The 21,168-nt window shown below is 37.3% G+C and overlaps 1 protein-coding gene across 1 annotated transcript in view; it reads right to left on the minus strand.

The window, feature by feature from the left end:
• Nucleotides 1-21,168, minus strand: part of LOC134747666 (mitogen-activated protein kinase kinase kinase 11) — a 104,684-nt gene that overhangs the window by 18,339 nt on the left and 65,177 nt on the right. Inside the window, exons 3-9 of the mRNA XM_063682274.1 lie at nt 14,543-14,735; nt 13,076-13,251; nt 11,027-11,216; nt 10,386-10,556; nt 9,485-9,658; nt 3,728-3,838; nt 3,087-3,222 (exon numbers count right to left, since the gene is read on the minus strand). Of these exons, the coding sequence (XP_063538344.1) occupies nt 3,087-3,222; nt 3,728-3,838; nt 9,485-9,658; nt 10,386-10,556; nt 11,027-11,216; nt 13,076-13,251; nt 14,543-14,735 (1,151 nt within the window). The remainder of the gene's footprint in view (nt 1-3,086; nt 3,223-3,727; nt 3,839-9,484; nt 9,659-10,385; nt 10,557-11,026; nt 11,217-13,075; nt 13,252-14,542; nt 14,736-21,168) is intronic.

A 21,168-nucleotide genomic window follows, 5' to 3' on the forward strand; every position in this document is an offset into this window, starting at 1 on the left:
GCATCTTAAATAAATGTATGTAATTAAGCCTTCCGATCGGTACAGTAAATTGCAGGTCTTTCTTTCATTTAGCGGGTTCAATTCCCATTTTCGAAACACCGAGTGTTTGTTTTTGATTTACATATTAGTAAATAGTTGATTTTTCACTGGAAACTTTTAGTTTCCCATTATTATCTACATTATTTGTATTTTAGTGGGCAACATTTTTTTCTATTCTTACGGACCTGCAAACGTTTTTTAATAATAAAAGTTAGTTTTATAAATATTGTTGTATTTTTTCAGGTAGCTATTGTCGTTCGCGACTTTTGGCATTGCTAGTTCTGCAATGTTGAACGTAAACATTGCTATCCCCGCGATATTCCACTGCGGAGCTAGCAACGTCAGCATTGCTATCCCCGCAATATTCCACTGCGGAGCTAGCAACGTCTGAATTGCTATCCCCGCAATATTCCACTGCGGAGCTAGCAACGTCAGCATTGCTATCCCCGCAATATTCCACTGCGGAGCTAGCAACGTCAGCATTGCTATCCCCGCAATATTCCACTGCGGAGCTAGCAACGTTAGCATTGCTATCCCCGCAAAATTCCTCTGCGGAGCTAGCAACGTCAGCATTGCTATCCCCGCAATATTCCTCTGTGGAGCTAGCAATGTCAGCATTGCTATCCCCGCAATATTCCTCTGCGGAGCTAGCAACGTCAGCATTGCTATCCCCGCAATATTCCTCTGCGGAGCTAGCAATGTCAGCATTGCTATCCCCGCAATATTCCTCTGCGGAGCTAGCAATGTCAGCATTGCTATCCCCGCAATATTCCACTGCGGAACTAGCAACGTCAGCATTGCTATCCCCGAAATATTCCTCTGCGGAGCTAGCAACGTCAGCATTGCTATCCCCGCAATATTCCACTGCGGAACTAGCAACGTCAGCATTGCTATCCCCGCAATATTCCACTGCGGAGCTAGCAAAGTCAGTATTGCTATCCCCGCAATATTCCACTGCGGAGCTAGCAACATCAGCATTGCTATCCCCGCAATATTCCTCTGCGGAGCTATCAACGTCAGCATTGCTATCCCCGCAATATTTCACTGCGGAACTAGCAACGTCAACATTGCTGTCCCCGCAATATTCTACTGCGGAACTAGCAGCGTCAGAATTGCTATCCCCGCAACATTCCACTGCGGAGTTAGCAACGTCAGTATTGCTATCCCCGCAATATTCCACTGCGGAGTTAGCAACGTCAGCATTGCTATCCCCGCAATATTCCACTGCGGAACTAGCAACGTCAACATTGCTGTCCCCGCAATATTCTACTGCGGAACTAGCAGCGTCAGAATTGCTATCCCCGCAATATTCCACTGCGGAGCTAGCAAAGTCAGTATTGCTATCCCCGCAATATTCCACTGCGGAGTTAGCAACGTCAGTATTGCTATCCCCGCAATATTCCATTGCGGAGTTAGCAACGTCAGCATTGCTATCCCCGCAATATTACACTGCGGAGCTAGCAACGTCAGCATTGCTATAACCACAATATTACACTGCGGAGCTAGCAACATTAACATTGCTATCCCCGCAATATTATTCTGCTGAGCTAACAATATCAACATTGATGACTTCTCTATTCCGTCTTTCAACTTTGCTAAAACTACGACTTCAAAGTAGTTTATATAACGAAGTTCACTTGATAAAACCACAAAATAAAAATTGCTAAAATAGCTATGTTCGGAATAGGCATCAAAGAAAAATTGTTAAAAACTAAATTTGTTAAATTAACAATGTTCATATTGCAATGTAAAGATTTGCTAAATTAGCAATGTTATAAATCACAACTTTTACTATGTATTATTGTCAACGTTATTTCACAATGTCGACATTGCTGAATATTCACAAAGTTAAAATTGCAAAATAGGAGCAGACAGAGTCAAATTGCGAGAAATGTTACGTTGTGAAATTAGCTATATGATTTTTCACAAAGTTGAAATTGCGAAATAGGAGCCGACAGAGTAAAATTGTGAAAAATTCGACTTTGTGAAATTCGCTATGTGCTTTTTCACAAAGTTAACGCTTTCGCTTTGTCATTTACGCAATTTTTTTTCGCAAAATTAAGCTTGCTGCGCCCGCAATTTGACTCTGTCGGCTCCTATTTAGCAACGTTTTTTTGTTATTTTCACAATAGTTTTCTCTGAGTGTAGGTCACGAAGTGCGTAGTTTATGGTTAGTCAAAAAATTAAAAAGTTAAAAACATTGCAGTCTCGATTTCGGGACTGCAATGTTGCATACAAATTCCATTATTTGTCGAGTTCCAAACTTTTTAAAAGTTGAAGTGGCCATATCAAAATGAAGGCATAGGTCCATTAAACAGCCAAACAGATGATCAGTACTTATTATTATAATGTTGGTACTGCGACTATTTAGCTGTCTCAAATAAGTTGGCGTATTTTCGGCAGAAAAATACACTTCGTTTTTCAATAAAAAAAAGGCGGCAAATGAAAATCTTATCAATTGTTTTTACTTTTTTCTGTGAAAATATATACGTAAAAACGTTGCTTCTGTAAAATATTTCTATTATATTTGTATTTATTGCGCCATTTTAGAGAAAAGCCCAAGGTCGTCCGTTTAAAACGAATCCTCAGCCAGCAGCAAGTAGCTACTTCCGAGCCTCGACAATAATGTACTATTTACAAAAATAAAAGTTTATAAATGTGTGGAACAGGTCGAGCCCGACTCACACTTCGCCCTCGGGGCCTTGGCCCAATTTTTATCAATTTTCTTGTTTGAGCATGACAGATTGTGTTCTTTAATGTTTTTTGGTCCGTGGCCCATTTTTTAAAGATACCTTGCGTTATAAGACTTATAAATTTTAAGATGTGGAGAACCCTAAAGGTGATAGCGTAGTATAGTGTGTGTCTGTGTGTGTGTTACCTGTGTGGTGTAAGGTGGGGTGTAGCGGACTGACGTTGCCGACTCGGACGTAGTATACTGTATACGGCCGCACCGCTTCCCAATAGCGCCGCCATTTTGTACAGCACCAGCTCAATGATCGATAACTTCTTAAATTTGTAACAAACGTAAAGTAGGCCGTGGTTCGTACCTGTGCGGTTGTAAGGTGGGGTGTAGCGGACTGACGTTGCTGACTCGAACATCATAACCGGCCGCCACGCCGCCCAGCAGCGCCGCCATATTGTACAGAACCAGCTCAATAATCGATGGCTTCTTGAATTTGTAACCTGGTGCAGAGAAGTCTATTAATTATAAAATATAAACATTGGGTAACGAAGTAATCTTTATTACATTTGAAAAATAATCGCTTGAAGTGAGAAACTACTTTTCAGAGGCAAAATTTTCATAAATATCAGTGTGAGGGTCACAGTTAAGATCACAATCAACTGTCGCCATAGGCACAACTAACACGAATAGTTCAGTTATCGGTGCTTTGATAAAGTAATAAGAAATATAGAAACCGTGCCCGATGAAGGATGCCACCTTGTGGTATAAATCGAATATTTAAATTTGACATTCATACTTCACACCAATAAGCTACCGCTGAGCGTACTCCCTACAGTTCACAAAACTTGATTTTATCAATTCGCGCTAATAAGCGAAGGGCTTTTGTGCTGCCCCCTACTTTACTACTAAAAGTCTTCTGTTGTTCTCTAAACCGAGAACCAAGTTGTCTTAGTAAATCCAGATATTTCTAGCTAAAAATAGTATAAATAATAAAATAAAATTTACCTTCAGTACTATATAGCGTGGGCATGGGTATCGTGTACCGCGACGACGTACTGAGCGGGTACTCGGGGCCCCACTCCTCGGGGCTGAAGTCTGCGTAAGGAACAAAACAACCTATGTGAATGAAACATAGGCAGTTAGTTACGAGGTGCGGTGGCCGAGTGTACCTGGCGAATAGATGTGGAAACTGGTGGAATTTTACTGTTATAAATTTTCATATGAATTATTAACTATGTGACGTGTTATATTTAATACAGTAAAATTACTAGTTTATTTTAGTTACAATAATAAAACAGACAATAGGTTTCCAAGGTAATCTATTCGTTAGGTTATTGTATAGCAAACTCCTCACGTCTCATGGTATTTTAATAATTATGAGTTGTTATTTTTATGAGTTACATTTCTTATTTGGTTATAGGTAAATATAAAGTTAATTCGAATGAAATATGAAGAGTTTGCGAACAGTGAAATGAAATTATGATAGAAATTATTATAAATAACAAATCATGAAAAACAACTATTTTAAATAACAGCTATTTTAAATTATATTAAATAAATATAACAAAAAAATAACAAGACATATTTAGGAGCTACATGATTCCTAAAAATGTTTCTAGCAAAACAACATGCTCTGAAATATTTCAAATAATTACTACACATGCTAAACAGTTCATTAAGTATAAAAATCAAAAGCAAAGTGTACAAATAAATCATACTTACATGTGCAAATTAAAACTAGCACTTTTGTTTTAAAAAAAAATTACGTTGTCTCTGCCTTCCCGATATTAGAGCCGAAAGAAAAGCGGAAGCGGATTTAGATTTCTTTTTGTTCCCAGCACCAAGTGGTTTATTTTTTTAATCGTTTATTTATACGGCTCATTTTAAACTGTTAAGGGGTTTGTTAGTTCTAAAATATTAGTAAACCCATGTTAAAAAAATACACCAGAATCGATTTCATGGAAAAGGTTTATTTAATATATAAAAAGGATATAAGTAAAGAACCGGATCACCAGAGTTTCACATTGGCAGAGTTCTTTAGATCTGTTACGCTCTGCGGAGATTTTTAACATTCTTTATACATCTGAGCCTCATTTTTTAATACTAGTCCACCACCATTGTAGAAATTACGCATGTTACACGGTCGGCATCGTACAGATTGGTCTATAGATTGGAAGCCCATGCGAAAAATAATTGACTTGGTTGTACCAAGGTACATAAGGTACGGTAAGTAATATTTGTCTTTGTTAAAGTCTGAGAAAAATATCTTTTAATTTTAATTAAAATATTTAAAATCAAAACATATGTCGTAGAAAAATCATCGATAAAGATTTGATTTATATAGTTATTTATAATCTTTGATATCACATTGACTTCCATAATACATAAGGAATTAAAAATTAATTGTAAACATTTGCAAGCGTGCCAGATGTGGTAAAACCAAGCGATAACTATCAATAAGTAAGTACGACGTATACATATATAATTATATCACTTAAGGATATAGCATACACTATGAACTGCTAAGCATGCATAGCACTTAACTTAAACGGCTGAAAGCAAACAAATGCTTACAATTTACAAAAAAAAAAAACAAGTCATACAGCTGGAACATATAAACAATACAAACTTCTAGAAATAAGTATCTCTACTTAACGCACGTAATGTGCCACACAAAATATAAAACCAATAAAACATAAAAAAATTACATTCAATTCCATAATTAAGTCTACTTGAACACTAATATCTTAATAATAGTGTCAAAAATGTCCGCTCCGGAAAAACGAAATTAGTTTTAAAATACTTTTAAATATTAAAAAAATATTATATGAGTCAATTCCTTTCAACAACACTATTTCCGTCACTAATTTCACTGAAAAATAAAATGACTAAAGATAAAATTATAAGTTTCTTTGAACATAAATCAATACAATAAAATATATTCGTCACCGGAACGAACAAGTTTGGAACCTAACGAAATGTTCCCTCTTTATGTCACAATCATAAAACCATAGAGACATTTATTTTGTGACGCAGTTCAATCCTAAACATCCGTTTAAAATGTACCAAACCAATTTGATATCTGTGGTATATAAAAATACATTACATTACTGTATATTAAGTTTTGAAATGAATCATTTCAAAAATAAAATATTGATTTACCATGAGTACCTTTTTTAGACATATTTTACTAACGAAATTGTACTAATATTCCAGAGATTTATTTAGATTTGGTTGATCTAACCTTAGTGTTGTGTTGCTAGATCAAAACCATCGCTCGCATATTGCAAGAACGAAAGAAGAGTTATTGTAGTTTTGATAATCGAAAAAGGTTTGGTATATAACCATGGATAGTTTAGGCGTTTTCGTAAACACAGAAACATACTTACAGGCATAGGGCAGGTTGTCGTGCGAGGCTCCTTTGCAGCGAAGGGAAACAAAGTCATTGTCATACCAACAAACACATAACCAACCGGATATCATAGCATAGACAAGTCACCACTGTATGGAACATAGATATGCAAGTAGTTATAGACACGCCACCGAGCGATCGGGGGTAAGAGAAAGAATATGTTCAATGTCTTTTCTCTTTCACTCGAAAGTTCGGTATTTCGCCATAGCCTTCTTGCTATGATGCCCACATGGTGCTATAACCCGACCATGAAAAAATGCCCGGTCGGTGATAAAGACAAAGAATGGCACTATTTTCTCTTTCCTCTTATAGGAATCGCAATAAGACTATCTTTCTCTATCAAAGAGTGTCAGGCCCGTGGTATGGAACAACACAAATTCAAATTGAATTCAAAAAGTGAACTTGGAGAGTAATTGTAGGAGTCTTCTCATACCCTCTAGCAGTCCAACATACAAGAAATGTTTTTGATAAAAAGATATATTTTTGGTACAAGCTTTTATCGCTGACTGTACTTTTCTTTCCACTGGCAACTAATACTTATCGAGACAATTCTAACAATCCCAAACACAATGAGTTCGCGTTGTTTTGTCCTAGCCACCTCCTGTCTCCATCATCAGATCAACTCCATGTCATCATAAAATCATAATATTGCATTGTCAACCGATTTACATATGTATGCAAAATTTCAGCTCAATCGGAAATCAGGAAGTGGGTCGAATTTAGCGTCCAAGATTTGACCCACACTAACATACATACCTACATACTAACAGGGCAAGTTAAATAAAAGCTTGTAAAATTGGCAGTCATTGAATCAATAGGACGGTGGGAGAGCTAGAGGATATGGATAAGTTAAGATTTTTACTTTTATAACTTTGAAAATCCGATTATGTAAAAACTGGTTGCCCACAATAATGTAATGAGATGTCTATGGAATAACCTTGTTATGTCAAAACAATTCTCTACGGTCACTCAATTTGCTAGATCCAAGGTTGGTAAATCTTAGGGTAGTTTTGATGACGTCACTTAAAAAATATTTATCATTGTTACGTAATGCAATTTTTTATAATTATTTATATTATTTAAAAGTAAAAAAATATAAATAAAAGTGTGCTTATCGTTATGAATTTCCAATATTGTTGGCCAACATTGACGTCACCTAAATTAACCTAAAAAAAAGACTAATCTTGGAAACAATTGCAAAAGACCACAGGGTATTTTGCACAGCCAATTTTTTTTATTTTTTTCTTCTTATTACGGCTGTTACACTGCGATCTTTCGCAATATTTAAATACAACTTGGCAAGAACCTAAACAATCCTCAAAAATATATTTAATTTAAAAGTCTTTTATAATAATCCTAACAAAAATGATAACTACGAATTAAAAATAAATTAACTAACAATGCAATGAGATAAATGCATTCTTGTGATGTCCTCCAGAACTTTTGTACGTAAAATTGTTTGTATATATAATACGGGTAGGATTTTTTTTTACTTAGTTTTGGTACATCACAATGGATACGAAATTGCATTACGTGTTTGTACAGGTTGATACATGTATTAGTGCAGTTGAGCATTTTAATTGATATACCGGGCTGTAACAGATAAATATCGTATAAATCATTAAAAAATAATTGTTCAAATAATTATGGATGGCTGATAAGTGCTATTTCGTGAAAGTATTTCGAAAGTCCTTATGGACATCGTTTTCTAGGTTCTCGGGGGTGCGGATTTCGAAAATTATTACCCTTTTTAGAATCCAAGATGGTGGACATTTATTTTAGGTAAAAGTCGTTATTAGCTATCATTTTCTAGGTTCTGGGGAGGTACGGATTTCGAAAATTATGGCGATTTTTAAACCCAAGATGCCTGACATGTATTTTTTCGTAAAATCGTCATTGGATTCATTGTCTGGGTCGGTACGAAGTTCGCTGGAACCGCTAGTATACTGTTATTGTTAGGTTATTACGATACATGTATCAACTGTTGTAAATAATCAAAAACAGACACTGGTTTTACTTTTAAAACTAAGAAATAAGTCTTTTTTACACTTTTTTATTCACTTAAAAATTAACTAAAATTACTTCAAATCGAAGGAATAGATCTAGCGAATTTATTTACACCTAAAGTCGAATCGTGTCGTTCGGGTCAATTATACTTTTTTTTTTGTAAAAAAAAGGTTATGACTTATGACGGATTAAAATTCTCGTTTGGGATAGAGTTTAATTTTCAATTGTTAATGTAGGAATGTGGTTATTAGTAGAAAATGATATGTCTAAAATATGGCAACATTTTGTACAATATCTTAACTGATTAGCTCCATGCATGTTTTTTTTTTAATTTTTGTAATCATAATTTATATCGTTTGAACACCGGCAAAATAAAAATACTTTTGTAAACCTTCACATTATCTTATTAAAAAATATTAATGTAAAAAAAAATTTGAGCGGTTGAAACGCTCATAATTTTTGGCGCAAAATCGACAGAGCGTAATGACGTCACACGTTGGACGGTCCAACTGACGTTTGCTACTAATGACACTTATGTGAAGTAATCTGTCGAACGCGTGACGTCACGACGTTTCGCTCATTAGCTTTTCGTGGGCAAATTTTTGTATTTTTTATTTGTTATTTTAAGCAATAAATGATAATTTAATAACGGAAATGCATTTGTAACATGATATTACGGTAATAAACATCCGAATAAAAAATATTTCGTTCAAATGTAAATTTCATGCATGAGGCTAATTGGGGATCGTTTTACAATTAAAAAAATATTTTGTGCTTTACGATTGAAAAGGTGACCTAAATATATCTGAAAAAACGCGTAAAAAACTTTATTTTTTGTAATTTCATTGTACTATTTTTTGGTTCAATTTTAATTAAACCTTATCGGTTTTATCGATTTTGAAAAGTTTGAAGCTAAACAAACTAGGTACTATCAAAATATTGAAGGGTTTTTGTTTCGAAAGAGTTCGTTTCGAAAAATTCAGTTTCGATAGACCGAAAAAGGAACTCCATCCCAAACTACTCGTCCCGCAAAAGCTCAGTCGTCTCCGAGCTCAAGTTACTCGAGAGCAAACCGCCAGCCAAACTATGAGACCTGAACCCCTTGAAGAAGGTCTTCTTCACCTCCCCGTGGCTGCCCTTCCGCTTGCCCTGCGGCTTCTGGTCAAAGACCGTATCGTAGTGATGCGGGAGATCGGACGTCGAGGTGAAAATCGGGCAGATGCTGAATTTGGTTCTCGGTTTGGTGTTTTCGTAGAGGAGGTCGTCGTGGCTGCCGGCGCGCTTCTTGAGGTCGATGTTCTTGGGCGTGCGGACCTGGGACTTGGACTTGCGCGGGCGGGTACCTGTGGGCGGCGCGTGCGCGTGCGCGTGCGCGTGCGGCGGCAGGTCGGGCGCGGACGACGAGAAGCGGTGCGAGGGGCGGGGACGCGCCAGCAAGGGCAGCGGCAGGTGGCCGCGCGACTTCTGGTGCACGCTGGACGGGCCCCACGTCTTGCCCTTCACGCCGTCCGCCGGCACTGGAATACGGATAGACGTATTGTTTTTAAAAACAGATGCGCGAGTTGCGAAAAGTTTCCATAAAGTAGAAAAAGTTCTCGGAAAAATCAGGAAGAATTCACAGGAAACAAAGAAAACTTTCATTTTGGGAATACAAAATTTAGATTCCTATATAAACATATGAGATTTATCGGAATTTTCGAAACTTTGAAAACTTTCCACCGGCAAATCAATATTTTTAAGTGACTAAAAGGTCTAATTAAGGTATAACACGAAAACAAATACGCGAACGACCGCTACCAAAACAAAAAACTCATTTAGCTGTTGAACAATTGGCAGTGATATAAGTAGAGCTTCGCGAAGATAGTTCGACATTGTAAATTCTCCATGTACGGGAATAAAAATTTAATACGTATCACAATCTTCCCTATTCAATTAAGATGATGATAATGGAGATGATGATTCCTTCTTATCTAGTCAATGAAGTCGAATAATAAAGACGTCCCAAATACTGTTGCGAGTAACTAGTTACACAGTTAGTGGTATTACACTGTGGATGATGCTGTATTGTGGTATAGATGGTATTGATATGGGAGACGATTGGTATAGATGTGTCGTTGTCGTTTTTAGACTATAAATTATAGTGCTGTGAATAGTTTGCAAATGAATTAGGTATGTAAGAGGCAAAATCTTCAATGTTTGCTTAGTTTATGAAGAATGGGGTTTTGTTCAAAATAATATACTCACGTGCGATAGCTCGCATTATCGCGGGTGATCCCGGCGGGGTGTCCTTGGCGACGGCGACGAGCTGCTTGACGCTGGACTCGTCCTCTGAAGGCCGCACTGTGAGCGTGTGGCGGAAGTCCACGGGAGAGGAGATCGTATCTTTCTTGAGTAGTTTGATCTTGCTGAATTTGCCTGGAAACGAGAAAAAGACAACCGAGTTGTAGTGAGTTTACGATTTTCCACAATTGCGATCCGAATATCAAGTAAGTTCAACTAATCTTGTAATACAATTTCGAACGTGGGCAACTGAACCTTCTACTCCCCACTCTTATACCTCTTTGTCATACTAGGCTATTGTTGCGCGTGTAAATCTCTTCTTGCGGGCTACAACAATGATCTATTAGATCTATAGTTGTCAGATCTATCTCTCTCATTTCCGCCTCATTTTTCTGTCATCCTTCCTTTTCTATCGCAACAGCTGAACATGTGAATTTCACAACCAGACTCCACATACAAAAAACACTCTTACCCTTTCTCTTATCCGGCTTCTCTCATCTCGAGCTCCCTCTCCTGTATGAGGTTCTGCTCGATGTCTCTGTTGGTGTTGGGCTTTTGGCAGTTGCAAACCCTTTCCCTTATTATGTGGCTGTAAACTGACTTACCCTTCCTCTTATTAGGCTGCGGCGGCTGCGTGTGGGACATGTTGCTCGCAACTATAAGAATGTGCAGTTCTCTGGCCGCGAGATCAAACTCTCTCATCTCGAGTTCTCTCTCCTTCTGCGCGAGGTTCTGCTCGATTAGTCTTTGTTGGAGTTGTGCTCGGGAGAGCTCTTCTTCGCGACATCGGAGTTCCTAGAAAAAGGAGAGGATATTAGAACAAAGCAGGGATAGTTTATATAAGGTAAACGTAAGTTAGTCAAATGATTCATTGAGAAAGAAAATGGAATGATTTTTTAATAAGTTTATTGTTACTTAAATATTTTTTTTGAAGTGAGCATATTCGATAGTTTGGTTGCCTTAGTAATATCTTTTGCTGTTTTTATCAGATGATGCAAGGTCAGTTGACTCAAATCATTCCTCATGTCTCTTAATTGACATCATGAATGTAATAAACGGATTAAAAAAAACCGGCCAAGTGCGAGTCGGAGTCGCGCACGAAGGGTTCCGTACCATTACGGAAAAAACAGCAAAAAAATCACGTTTGTTGTATGGGAGCCCCATTTAAATATTTATATTAATCTGTTGTTAGTATTTGTTGTTATAGCGGCAACAGAAATTCATCATCTGTGAAAATTTCAACTGTCTAGCTATCACGGTTCATGAGATACAGCCTAGTGACAGACAGACAGACGGACATAAGGACAGCGGAGTCTTAGTAATAGGGTCCCGTTTTTACCCTTTGGGTACGGAACCCTAATTAAAAAGTTACAATACTACGAGAAAGAATAAAAGCAATATAAGAAGAAGAAATGTTAAAAACGAAGTACAAAAGAGCATTAGTTAACCTAAAAATGAAATATTAGAAAAATGTAAGCTTGAGTCTGATTTAAATTATATAATTGTAATTACATCCAAAAAGATTGCAATGTCACTATTATGATGCGTTTAACAATAGAGGATTGGTAAAAATAACAATAATGCAAATAAAGTTATATGGACTACCATATGTACGAGTACTAACAAACAACAGGTAAATTATAAGTATACAACAAAACATATAGAGAAATATGCTAAAATGTATCACAACAAATACTACTAACCTCCTCTATAGTTTTGCATTCCTATTGCAAGCGTTACAGAGGAAACAGAGCGTTAGGTTAGTACAGATCAATACACATTTTAAATTCGCTTGGTGAAGCATCGAGCATTTGCGATAAGTTAGTGAGATATTGAAATAACTTATCAATAACAAGCCGTGGCAGTAGCTTATTGAAGATACAATTAAATCTGAAATCTATAAATAGGAAAAACATAAATGGCATAGAATATAAAAATGTTGAAGCCTTGAATATATCCTATTAACTACTAGATTCAAAAATATTAAAATTCTGTAGTAGATAACATAATTACCATTCTGATTTATATGAGTTGAGCCAACATTTAAAAATTACAATTGCGATTGTGAGCTTTCTGATGGAAGAATGGTCTGGTTGGTAGGCAAACGATATTGTTCATTACTTCCTGGAATATCACATTAGTCACCATTCCGGGTAGTGTATTATATAATTTAGGTATTTTAACCAATTAATATGCTTTGTTAGTTACACTGAGACTAACTCATTATCCCATGATGCCATCTCTAGGATGCTTCTCGCTCAAAATGTATGATGAAGAAATGATTTGTGAGTAAATAATCTCCAGCATAAGTTGTTGACCTTCTCTTTCCTCCTCAGTTCCCGCAGAACCTCCTCGATCTCGACTCGCCAGTCCTCGTGAAGGCCTCGTGGGGTGCCCGCGTGAATTCTGACTGCCTGATGTGTTCCAGCTGGGTCAGGATCTCGGGGAAGAGCGGACAAGGGCGCGGGCTGAGTTCCACTGAGTAACTTACCTTCTCTTTCCTCCTCAGTTCCCGCATAACCTCCTCGATCTCCACTCGCCAGTCCTCCTGCATGGTGTGGAAAGACTCGTGGGGTGCCCGCGTGAACTCTGTCTGATGTGTTCCAGCTGGGTCAGGATCTCGGGAATCCTATTGACATGCTATAGTAACTTACCTTTTCTTTCCTCCTCAGTTCCCGCAGAACCTCCTCGATCTCGACTCGCCAGTCCTCCTGCATGGTGTGGAAGGATTCGTGGGGTGCTCGCGTGAACTCTGACTGTCTGATGTGCTCTAGTTGGATCAGGATTTCTGGGAACAGTGGCCGCGATCGCGGACTTGAGTCCCAGCATGCTACGAACAAAAAGATAAAACATTACGTAGTACAAATAGGTACTAATCATAACTAAATTCGACGGACTGATCAGACACACAATATATAACAACTATGAAACTTTCCCTACAAAACAATTTTGCAACTTGGTGCAAGCGAATCTTACAAGGTTTTTTAATGGTTTGGCTGTATGACAGAAAGTATGAAACTAGTGAGCAAAAATACAACTAAAACGTTTAACTGGTTATTACAAAATGTTGTTTATAATGTTGCAATAGAATTTAGATATTGTGTAACTAACTAATTATCCTTGAATATATACAGGATATCAATATAGGAACAAAAGTTGCATTTATCCCGATCCCGCTTGCATCACATTTACATTTCCTAAAGGAGGCCTTGAATCGCACTATCAAGCCTTATCAATCTGTACGCCCGCCGCTGCGACGACAACAATCGTAAAATCCGGTCTCACCCACTAAGCGCACTTTATGTTGGTCATTTTGCTTTACTGACATTTTAACATACTAGCACACTATTACTATTACACTACTATACTATGGTATTTTTACTAGTATACTAGCTGAACGAGTCAAAAGCAAAGCGTCTCCGTTTCAAAAAAAATACGTATGTCCGGCTGGTCTCATTTACAGGTAACAATTCTCAACTAATTCTCGTGAAATTTTGTTTTATGAGCAATATTGTTAATTATTATTATATTTTTTTTTTTTCAAAATAGCGGAGCCGTGGAGGTTCTCGAGGTCTACAGCTCACAGAGCCAGTAGTCAATATGAGGTTCATTGCAAAACAGCATACGACGCGCTTTGATTTGACCTCCCTTTGTGACTTGGGGTTTACGTCAACATTGGGAAAATCCAAGTTGGACACACTCGACTAAGGTTGGAGGTCATTATCATTAATACATTCACGGCGCTTATGAATCAAATCAAATGTCAAAGCAACGGCTTACGGCTTCTCCTATGATGCGAATTGCTCCCAAAGCAACGTCCTAGGGGCAGACCAGAGAGCAATCCAAAATATCCAAATGTTATAAGAAACACTAAGGGCTACTTCACTTGCATCATCCCACTAACCCAGGGTTAAACCGTTAATCAAGTGTCAAATTGTACAATCCATATTAACTCCAGGTTAACCCCGGGTTAGTGAATGGTGCAAGTGGCCCTTAGTGAAGTTTATGTCAGATAAAAGCTGTTACTGAGAGAAACTGCGATAGAGTTGTTGTCCCGACGCCTTCCGATCGGTGCAATTGATATCTCCACATTTATCTATATATTTCGACAGTAAATTTACCTTGCATCAGCTTCCGCCACGGCTCAGGGCACGTGCTGGGGATGGGCAGCGTGAGCTTGTTGACGGCGACGCCGTACGCCACGGCCAGCGCGTCGATGCCCTTGTACGGCGTCTCTCCTGTTAGCAGCTCCCAGAGCAACACGCCGTACGACCACACGTCGGACGCGTGCGAGAAGGTGGAGTTCTTTATCACCTGGAAATTTGTGAAGGATTTGGTTAATGTTCATGTGGTAAAATTTAAAAACAACACATGAATGTAATATTACACATATAAAATAAAAATTATTTTACGTTTTAATATTTAAAAAAAAATGAGGCCTGTTGCGGATATCATCATTGGTATTTTTGGGACGAAGCATTTGCTGATTTACATATGTAGCCACCAGACGAAGCGTGCGTTGCGGATTTCTTACATGTAACTAGATTATTTTTTAAGAGTTTCTCAATTTCTGTATCTTCTTTTTTATATAGTGTGCACATTTTCATTGTATTGTGTAAATAAACGGTTTTCTGAGTTTAACGTTTGCATAACGTAATAAATGTGTTTTGCTTCCGATTAATTAACGCATGGTGTATAACATTATACGTGTATGTGTACGTGTATCACGTGTATGCGTCTTGACGACATCCAGATAACGGCATTAGACGCGTCCGTCCACGTCATATTCGTACCGAGAAAGCCATTGCAATGTACGTTATGTGTAAACGTCTAATAATACATTTGGATCAAAGTCAACTTCAATAATTCTAGATATGCAAATGATATCATATGTAATTCTGTGAATTTGCATTTAGTGACTGATGTACAGTAAACGACAGAGATAGACCCTGCATAGAAACTTGTTTGCAAGGTGGTCACTCACAAACGTTGGATGGATTGTGTGAAAGAGGATATGAGAAAAGGAGCGAGTGCTGAGGTGACGAAAGATAGAGGAAGATGGAGGAGAAAAACATGTTGTGCCGACCCCACATAACGTGGGATAAGGGCAGAATGAAGAAGAAGAGGGTCACTTAGTTATCTCTGCAATTTACTGTACAATCTCCTTATTTCATACTTCACTCAACTTCCTATGCAATTTTGATAAGCAAAACGAATGTATCTACCTGCTTACTTGATGATGTTCTGTAAACATCATTATGCTAGTATCCTGGTGTATGGGTACATACCGTAAAATGTGCCTATTTTACTCCCCACTGGCTAATTGTGCTCCAACAGGTTTTATATATGAAAAGTGAAAACTAATTTACTAATTTAAGTGTTACAACATGATAGTAGTGATACTTAAGACAACAATATACCAACATATTAATATATTTCGGTCTGACTCAATGAATGCCTTTTCGTATTAAGTCCGTTTAAGTACATTTTTGTTTGTTTGTGCAATAGGTCTAAATAAATTAATAAATAAATTTTCAGAAAATTTTGGAGCGATTTTACGGTACTTTTTTTTGTTTTTGACACAATTAGTCTTGAATATCCTTGAAACTATGAGCTCCTCTATCTCCTCTCCTAATCGAGTAAACTAATCTCTAAATTCTTAGTCAAGTAATTCAAATAATGAGATTGGTACGACAATGTGCGCGTACGCAATGCGAGAGGCGTCAGCGACTCCCACTAGCTGGTGTGGTGAATAATAATCCCATTTCCGAACAGATCGAAATCTGACAGGGCGGCCGTGAACTAAAACGGGCACGGGCAAATCGAACGTAAACTGACATCAAACCGATATTGGAATCATGTCAGTTAGCTGTCATTCGCACGTTCATTTCGCTTAGACTTGTCCGCACAATTATTAGTGCGAAAGAGACGCCCAGCTAACTGATATGATTATCATTTGAATATCAGTTTGATGTCAGTGTACGTTCCAATTTTATTGGCCCGTGAGAATGACGAGTACAGGTAATTTAGACAACTGAGGGGTCATCCATTAATTACGTCACACGTTTAGGGTAGGGAGGGGGCAAGAAAATGTGACATGTTGTGACAAGGGTCACAAACTTTGTTACGTCACTTTAACTTAATTTAAAACCGAAAATTGTTTTGATTTTTTTTCTTCGCTGTATATACAGTGAACTATTTTTTGCAGTGATAAGCGTTTATAGGTATGCATGTATTTTTTGTTCCTAATCGGTTTCGTGTTATTAAATTTCTAATATTGCTTTTATCAATAAATCTTTATTAAAATAATAACACAGAATTCGAATTTCTGATATCGTTGAAAACAAAATTTCTCAAATGTCTCCAGGTGTTACAAGGAGGGGGGACGGGTCAAAAAATCTTGTGTAATATTTTTTTTTTATACTACGTCGGTGGCAAACAAGCAGAGGAGTTACATGCGCGTTGCCGACCCTAACACTCCTCTCCCTCGAGCTCTGGCAACCTTACTCACCGGCAGGAACACAACACTATTAGTAGGGTCTAGGGCTCCCGGTATCCGTGTTACACGCCGATACGAATACCCGTGTTCTTAAGACCGGCGGTACTAAGAACCCGGTTTACACGGAACCGCCGGGATTCGAAAACGTTTCGAAGGAACGTTCCCAAGAAACGTATCTCAGACACGTATCTCCGTTTACACGGGTACTTAAGACCGTTCCGAACGGGTCCAAATACTCCGAACCAGTTTGAGCCAATGTACAATGGTAACAAGGTCCACTATTATTATGTTGACTTCAGATGAATTCGTTTGTCGTACGATTTTTAAAGTGAAGCTTTTATTCTATCGCCCCAATTTATTAAGTTAAGATTAAAACCGCGATTTTAATACCGTAAATCGAATTAATTTCCGATTTTTTTTAGTTAAATGCCTACAATCCGAAAAAAGTTTCACTTGCATCGTGGTTTCATAAAACCGCACAATTACTTTTTTTTTTTATTGTTTTTAACCGTATTGATAAAACATAGGTACTGAGCCATCTTCCTAATCTTCCTATGTTTAATAGTAGGTATACATAATTTTTATTTTAAACTATTTATATCATTTAATAAAACCGATTGCTTCTAAGCTAATTACAAAATTTTGATATCGATCATAGTTTTTTTTTATAATTACGTAATGGTATAGTATTTTCGTTAATAATAGGTGTGCAGACAGAATACACTATTAATTAAAAATAACAGTTTAATTATTTCGTGGTTATTTTTATCTCGGAACTATTACTGCTTTGCGAAAACAACAAACCTGCCAACGGCGCAAAAAAGTTATTAGTAGGTACACAAAAGCGGGATTATCGAGTAATTTTACCCAAGAACCATAAAAACCCATACTACCTTGGATAACTTGCGATAATATTGCTAATTACATTAAGATAGATCTTTAAATTGGTAATCATTCATAATTCACTTTGGTCACTTTCGCACTAGCGTTCAGGTAATAAACTTAAATGCGCACGTTGCCGACCGGTGGTCCATCCATCCATTGTTTTCCAATATCCTTTTGTTTGTCATCGTCGAAAACATGTAGGTTCCCAAACTATTATCACAAGTGTCACCGCCAATTACAAGCTTTATGTCGTTGTAATAAGGTCAAAACATCTGCACAAGAAAATGTTTTCAATTGTTTTGTAGCTGCACCGCACTAAAAAGCGTTTTACTGTGGTAAGAGGTACCTAAAGTAAAAACAATTAGAATTTATTGAGAAGGTGCAATTTTATCAAGTTGATTTAAAGTGTTTATTAATAACTATAGCGACCCGCCCCGGCTTCGCATGGAGAGTCAAGCATAATAAAATACATTCTGTAACAAGTATTCACTTCGGAAGCCTAATAATACTAAGAGTTCAATGTCCATTTATCTGTCACCACTCACTAGGCTGTATCTCATGAACCGTGATAGCTAGACAGTTGAAATTTTTACAGATGTATTTGTACGGAGCCTTCGGTGGGCGAGTCCGACTCGCACTTGTCTGGTTTTTTTTAGAAGTTAATAATGGGTTAATTATTCTTAAAATATAGACAGACAGCCATGGCGCACTTTTTTGTAGACCAATGAAAAAGAGACAAGTCCACCATACATTGATATCAAATAGATTGGGCAGCGTTTTCGATTAAGCCAGCGTGATTTTTTCTAACTTCATTAGTAAACATCGTCATATTTCTACCAATTTAAACAAAACCTTAACAAAATATACACATAAACATTCCCAAAGAAAAACTTCATTCATAGGTGAGGTCTGGTTATCGCGAACATACAGACAGACATACGGATCCGGCGGGGGACTTTGTTTTATAAGGTTTACCTACATTATATGACAAGAAATACAATTTCATATCATGTTCTTAAATTAAACTTAAAATAAAGAAGCAAGTTAAAATTGTATTTTTTTATAAATGCTTACTTAATGCCAATTTCGAACATTAGTTTGACTTCCTGCCTACATACTGAACTCGATGGTTCTAATATTTTTTTTAAATAGGTACTAGCAGGTTTTTATATTATATTGCTAACCCGCAACGTAAAAAAAAGTAGCTATTTAAAGTGCTATATAAAATACTATACTTTGATAAGAAGCGTGAATACTCTTAATACCTATTGCAAGCAAAAACTACATGCTCAAGAAAGGAGTTTCTAAACCGTTTATTGAATTTCGACTCTATGACCCACGGAACAAGGTTAAATATGACAGAAACTCGTCATGAATCTTTTGTCTATTCATTTGTAGCTGGCGTGCGTTCCTTCGCTACTATCGTCAAGGACGTGTCCGGAGCCACGGATAAATAAGATACGTATCTTCGAATACCCGTTTATCCGTGTACACGGGTCTTAACTACACGTTTCTTAATTAAACGTGTGGAACGGGCCAGAAAACCGTTTACGTATTATTCGGAAACGGGTATTCGAAACGTGTAAACGAAACACGGATTCGACCGCGAGCCCTAGTAGGGTCTAGTGTTATTTGGCTGCGGTTTTCTGCAAGGTGGAGGTAACTCCCCAGTTGGGCTCTGCTCTAGATCTGGAATGACATCCGCTGTCCTGTGCCCTACCACACAAAGCGAGATGTCATTCACAGTGCCCATACCTCTCTTTTGGACGTAGTTTAAGGACATACCCGGGTCCATTATCATGTGTGTTGTGTGTTGGTCATTTATGGATGAACCCTAGACGGTTAAACGTGTTACTGAATCGTAGTGAAAAAGTGTTTGTCACAAATATTTACACTTCATTATCACTAGACTTGTTAGATAAAGTCACGATAGTGATAGATAATCTGTCTCTCCGCACTCGTTGCTCTAAAGTCGAAATCCTAGATGTTACTGTAAAATTCGGTTGGCTTGGTCTTCAAGAGCAAAAAAGTTCTTAATTTAAATCAAGGACCAGCAAAACCTTGTCCAAACACTTAGTTTTTATTGTGTAGCTAATAAATAATAAACAACTACCAGTTACAATGTTGTTGGTACTCTGAGTATGACTACCCAAAATAGCCAAAACGTGTTTTTCAAGTGATATAAATCTACGTTTCCAGTCCTTGATCCCTAATACACGTGGTTTGAGGCCAAAATACTAGTCCATTACAAATTACAAAGTCTAATGACCACAGTCTCACGGTTCAAGCTCTCACCAAGGTTAGCAAAATTATCTACACGTTATCATAGAACGCACGCCTACTGATAATAACTTTTCTACTCGTAGACTTTAATAGTTGAAGACTTCGTATACTTACCAAACTATAATCGCATACTTTTCACTATGGGTTCCTGACTCAACTTTAGTGACTTCATTACGAAACGCTTTAGTGAACTGTAATGAATTTGAGCAATCACGTCTCGCCGCGGTAAAGAGGACAAAACCAAAGGATAGAACTTACAAGACACCAACGAGCTTCTTTTTAATGGAAAAGAAATTTCGAGCCGGTCGTCCACTTTCGTCTTGATTAGATCAGTTGGTTGCAAGAACTAAGACATTAGATGGATAAACAAGACATTAAGCAGGCAAATAATAAATGTCACCTAAATACGATTATTACATCATCCGACTTTATAAGTGGCATGGACATTGACCTTACGGATTTATTACCTATCAATACGCATAGATTATAACTACACTGCTTAACTGGTCGTTATACTTGCTATTCTGACCTCTGTTCCAGAAAGGCCTAAGTGTTAGGACTTTTCTATGACTATAGACCGTTTTGCATTAGAAAGGCGGTATAGTATGAAACATTATTGTGTTTACATCACGTTTGTCGATATTAATAGGTACAATCTCGTGTCGTGTTTGGCTTTATTATCTTAAGCATTGTACAGGTATTTTCATCATAATATTGCAGTCGTTTGTCTCATCTTAATTGGTGTATCAACAAGGTTAAATTAAATACGAATTATACATACACGAATGCACGAAACAATGTTGATATACCAGGAAGTAAATAACATAAAAATAATATAAAGCGTACTAGGATTATCTACTAGATATATCATATTCTGTTTCAAACAGGTATGAGACTTCGACGAGGTGTTTATTTTTATTTCAGAGTCTGCAAATTATCCAATAAGTTATTGTTAAAAAGTTATTTATGATGGTAAGTAATCATTCGTCGTCTTTATTAAGCTAAGTAGGAATTGATTCACTAGAATCACATTGTACTAACACTTTCAGTCTCAGACTTTATCTCTGAATCAGAACAAAG

Source organism: Cydia strobilella, chromosome 15, assembly GCF_947568885.1.
Source record: "Cydia strobilella chromosome 15, ilCydStro3.1, whole genome shotgun sequence".
Taxonomy (NCBI): Eukaryota; Metazoa; Arthropoda; class Insecta; order Lepidoptera; family Tortricidae; genus Cydia; species Cydia strobilella.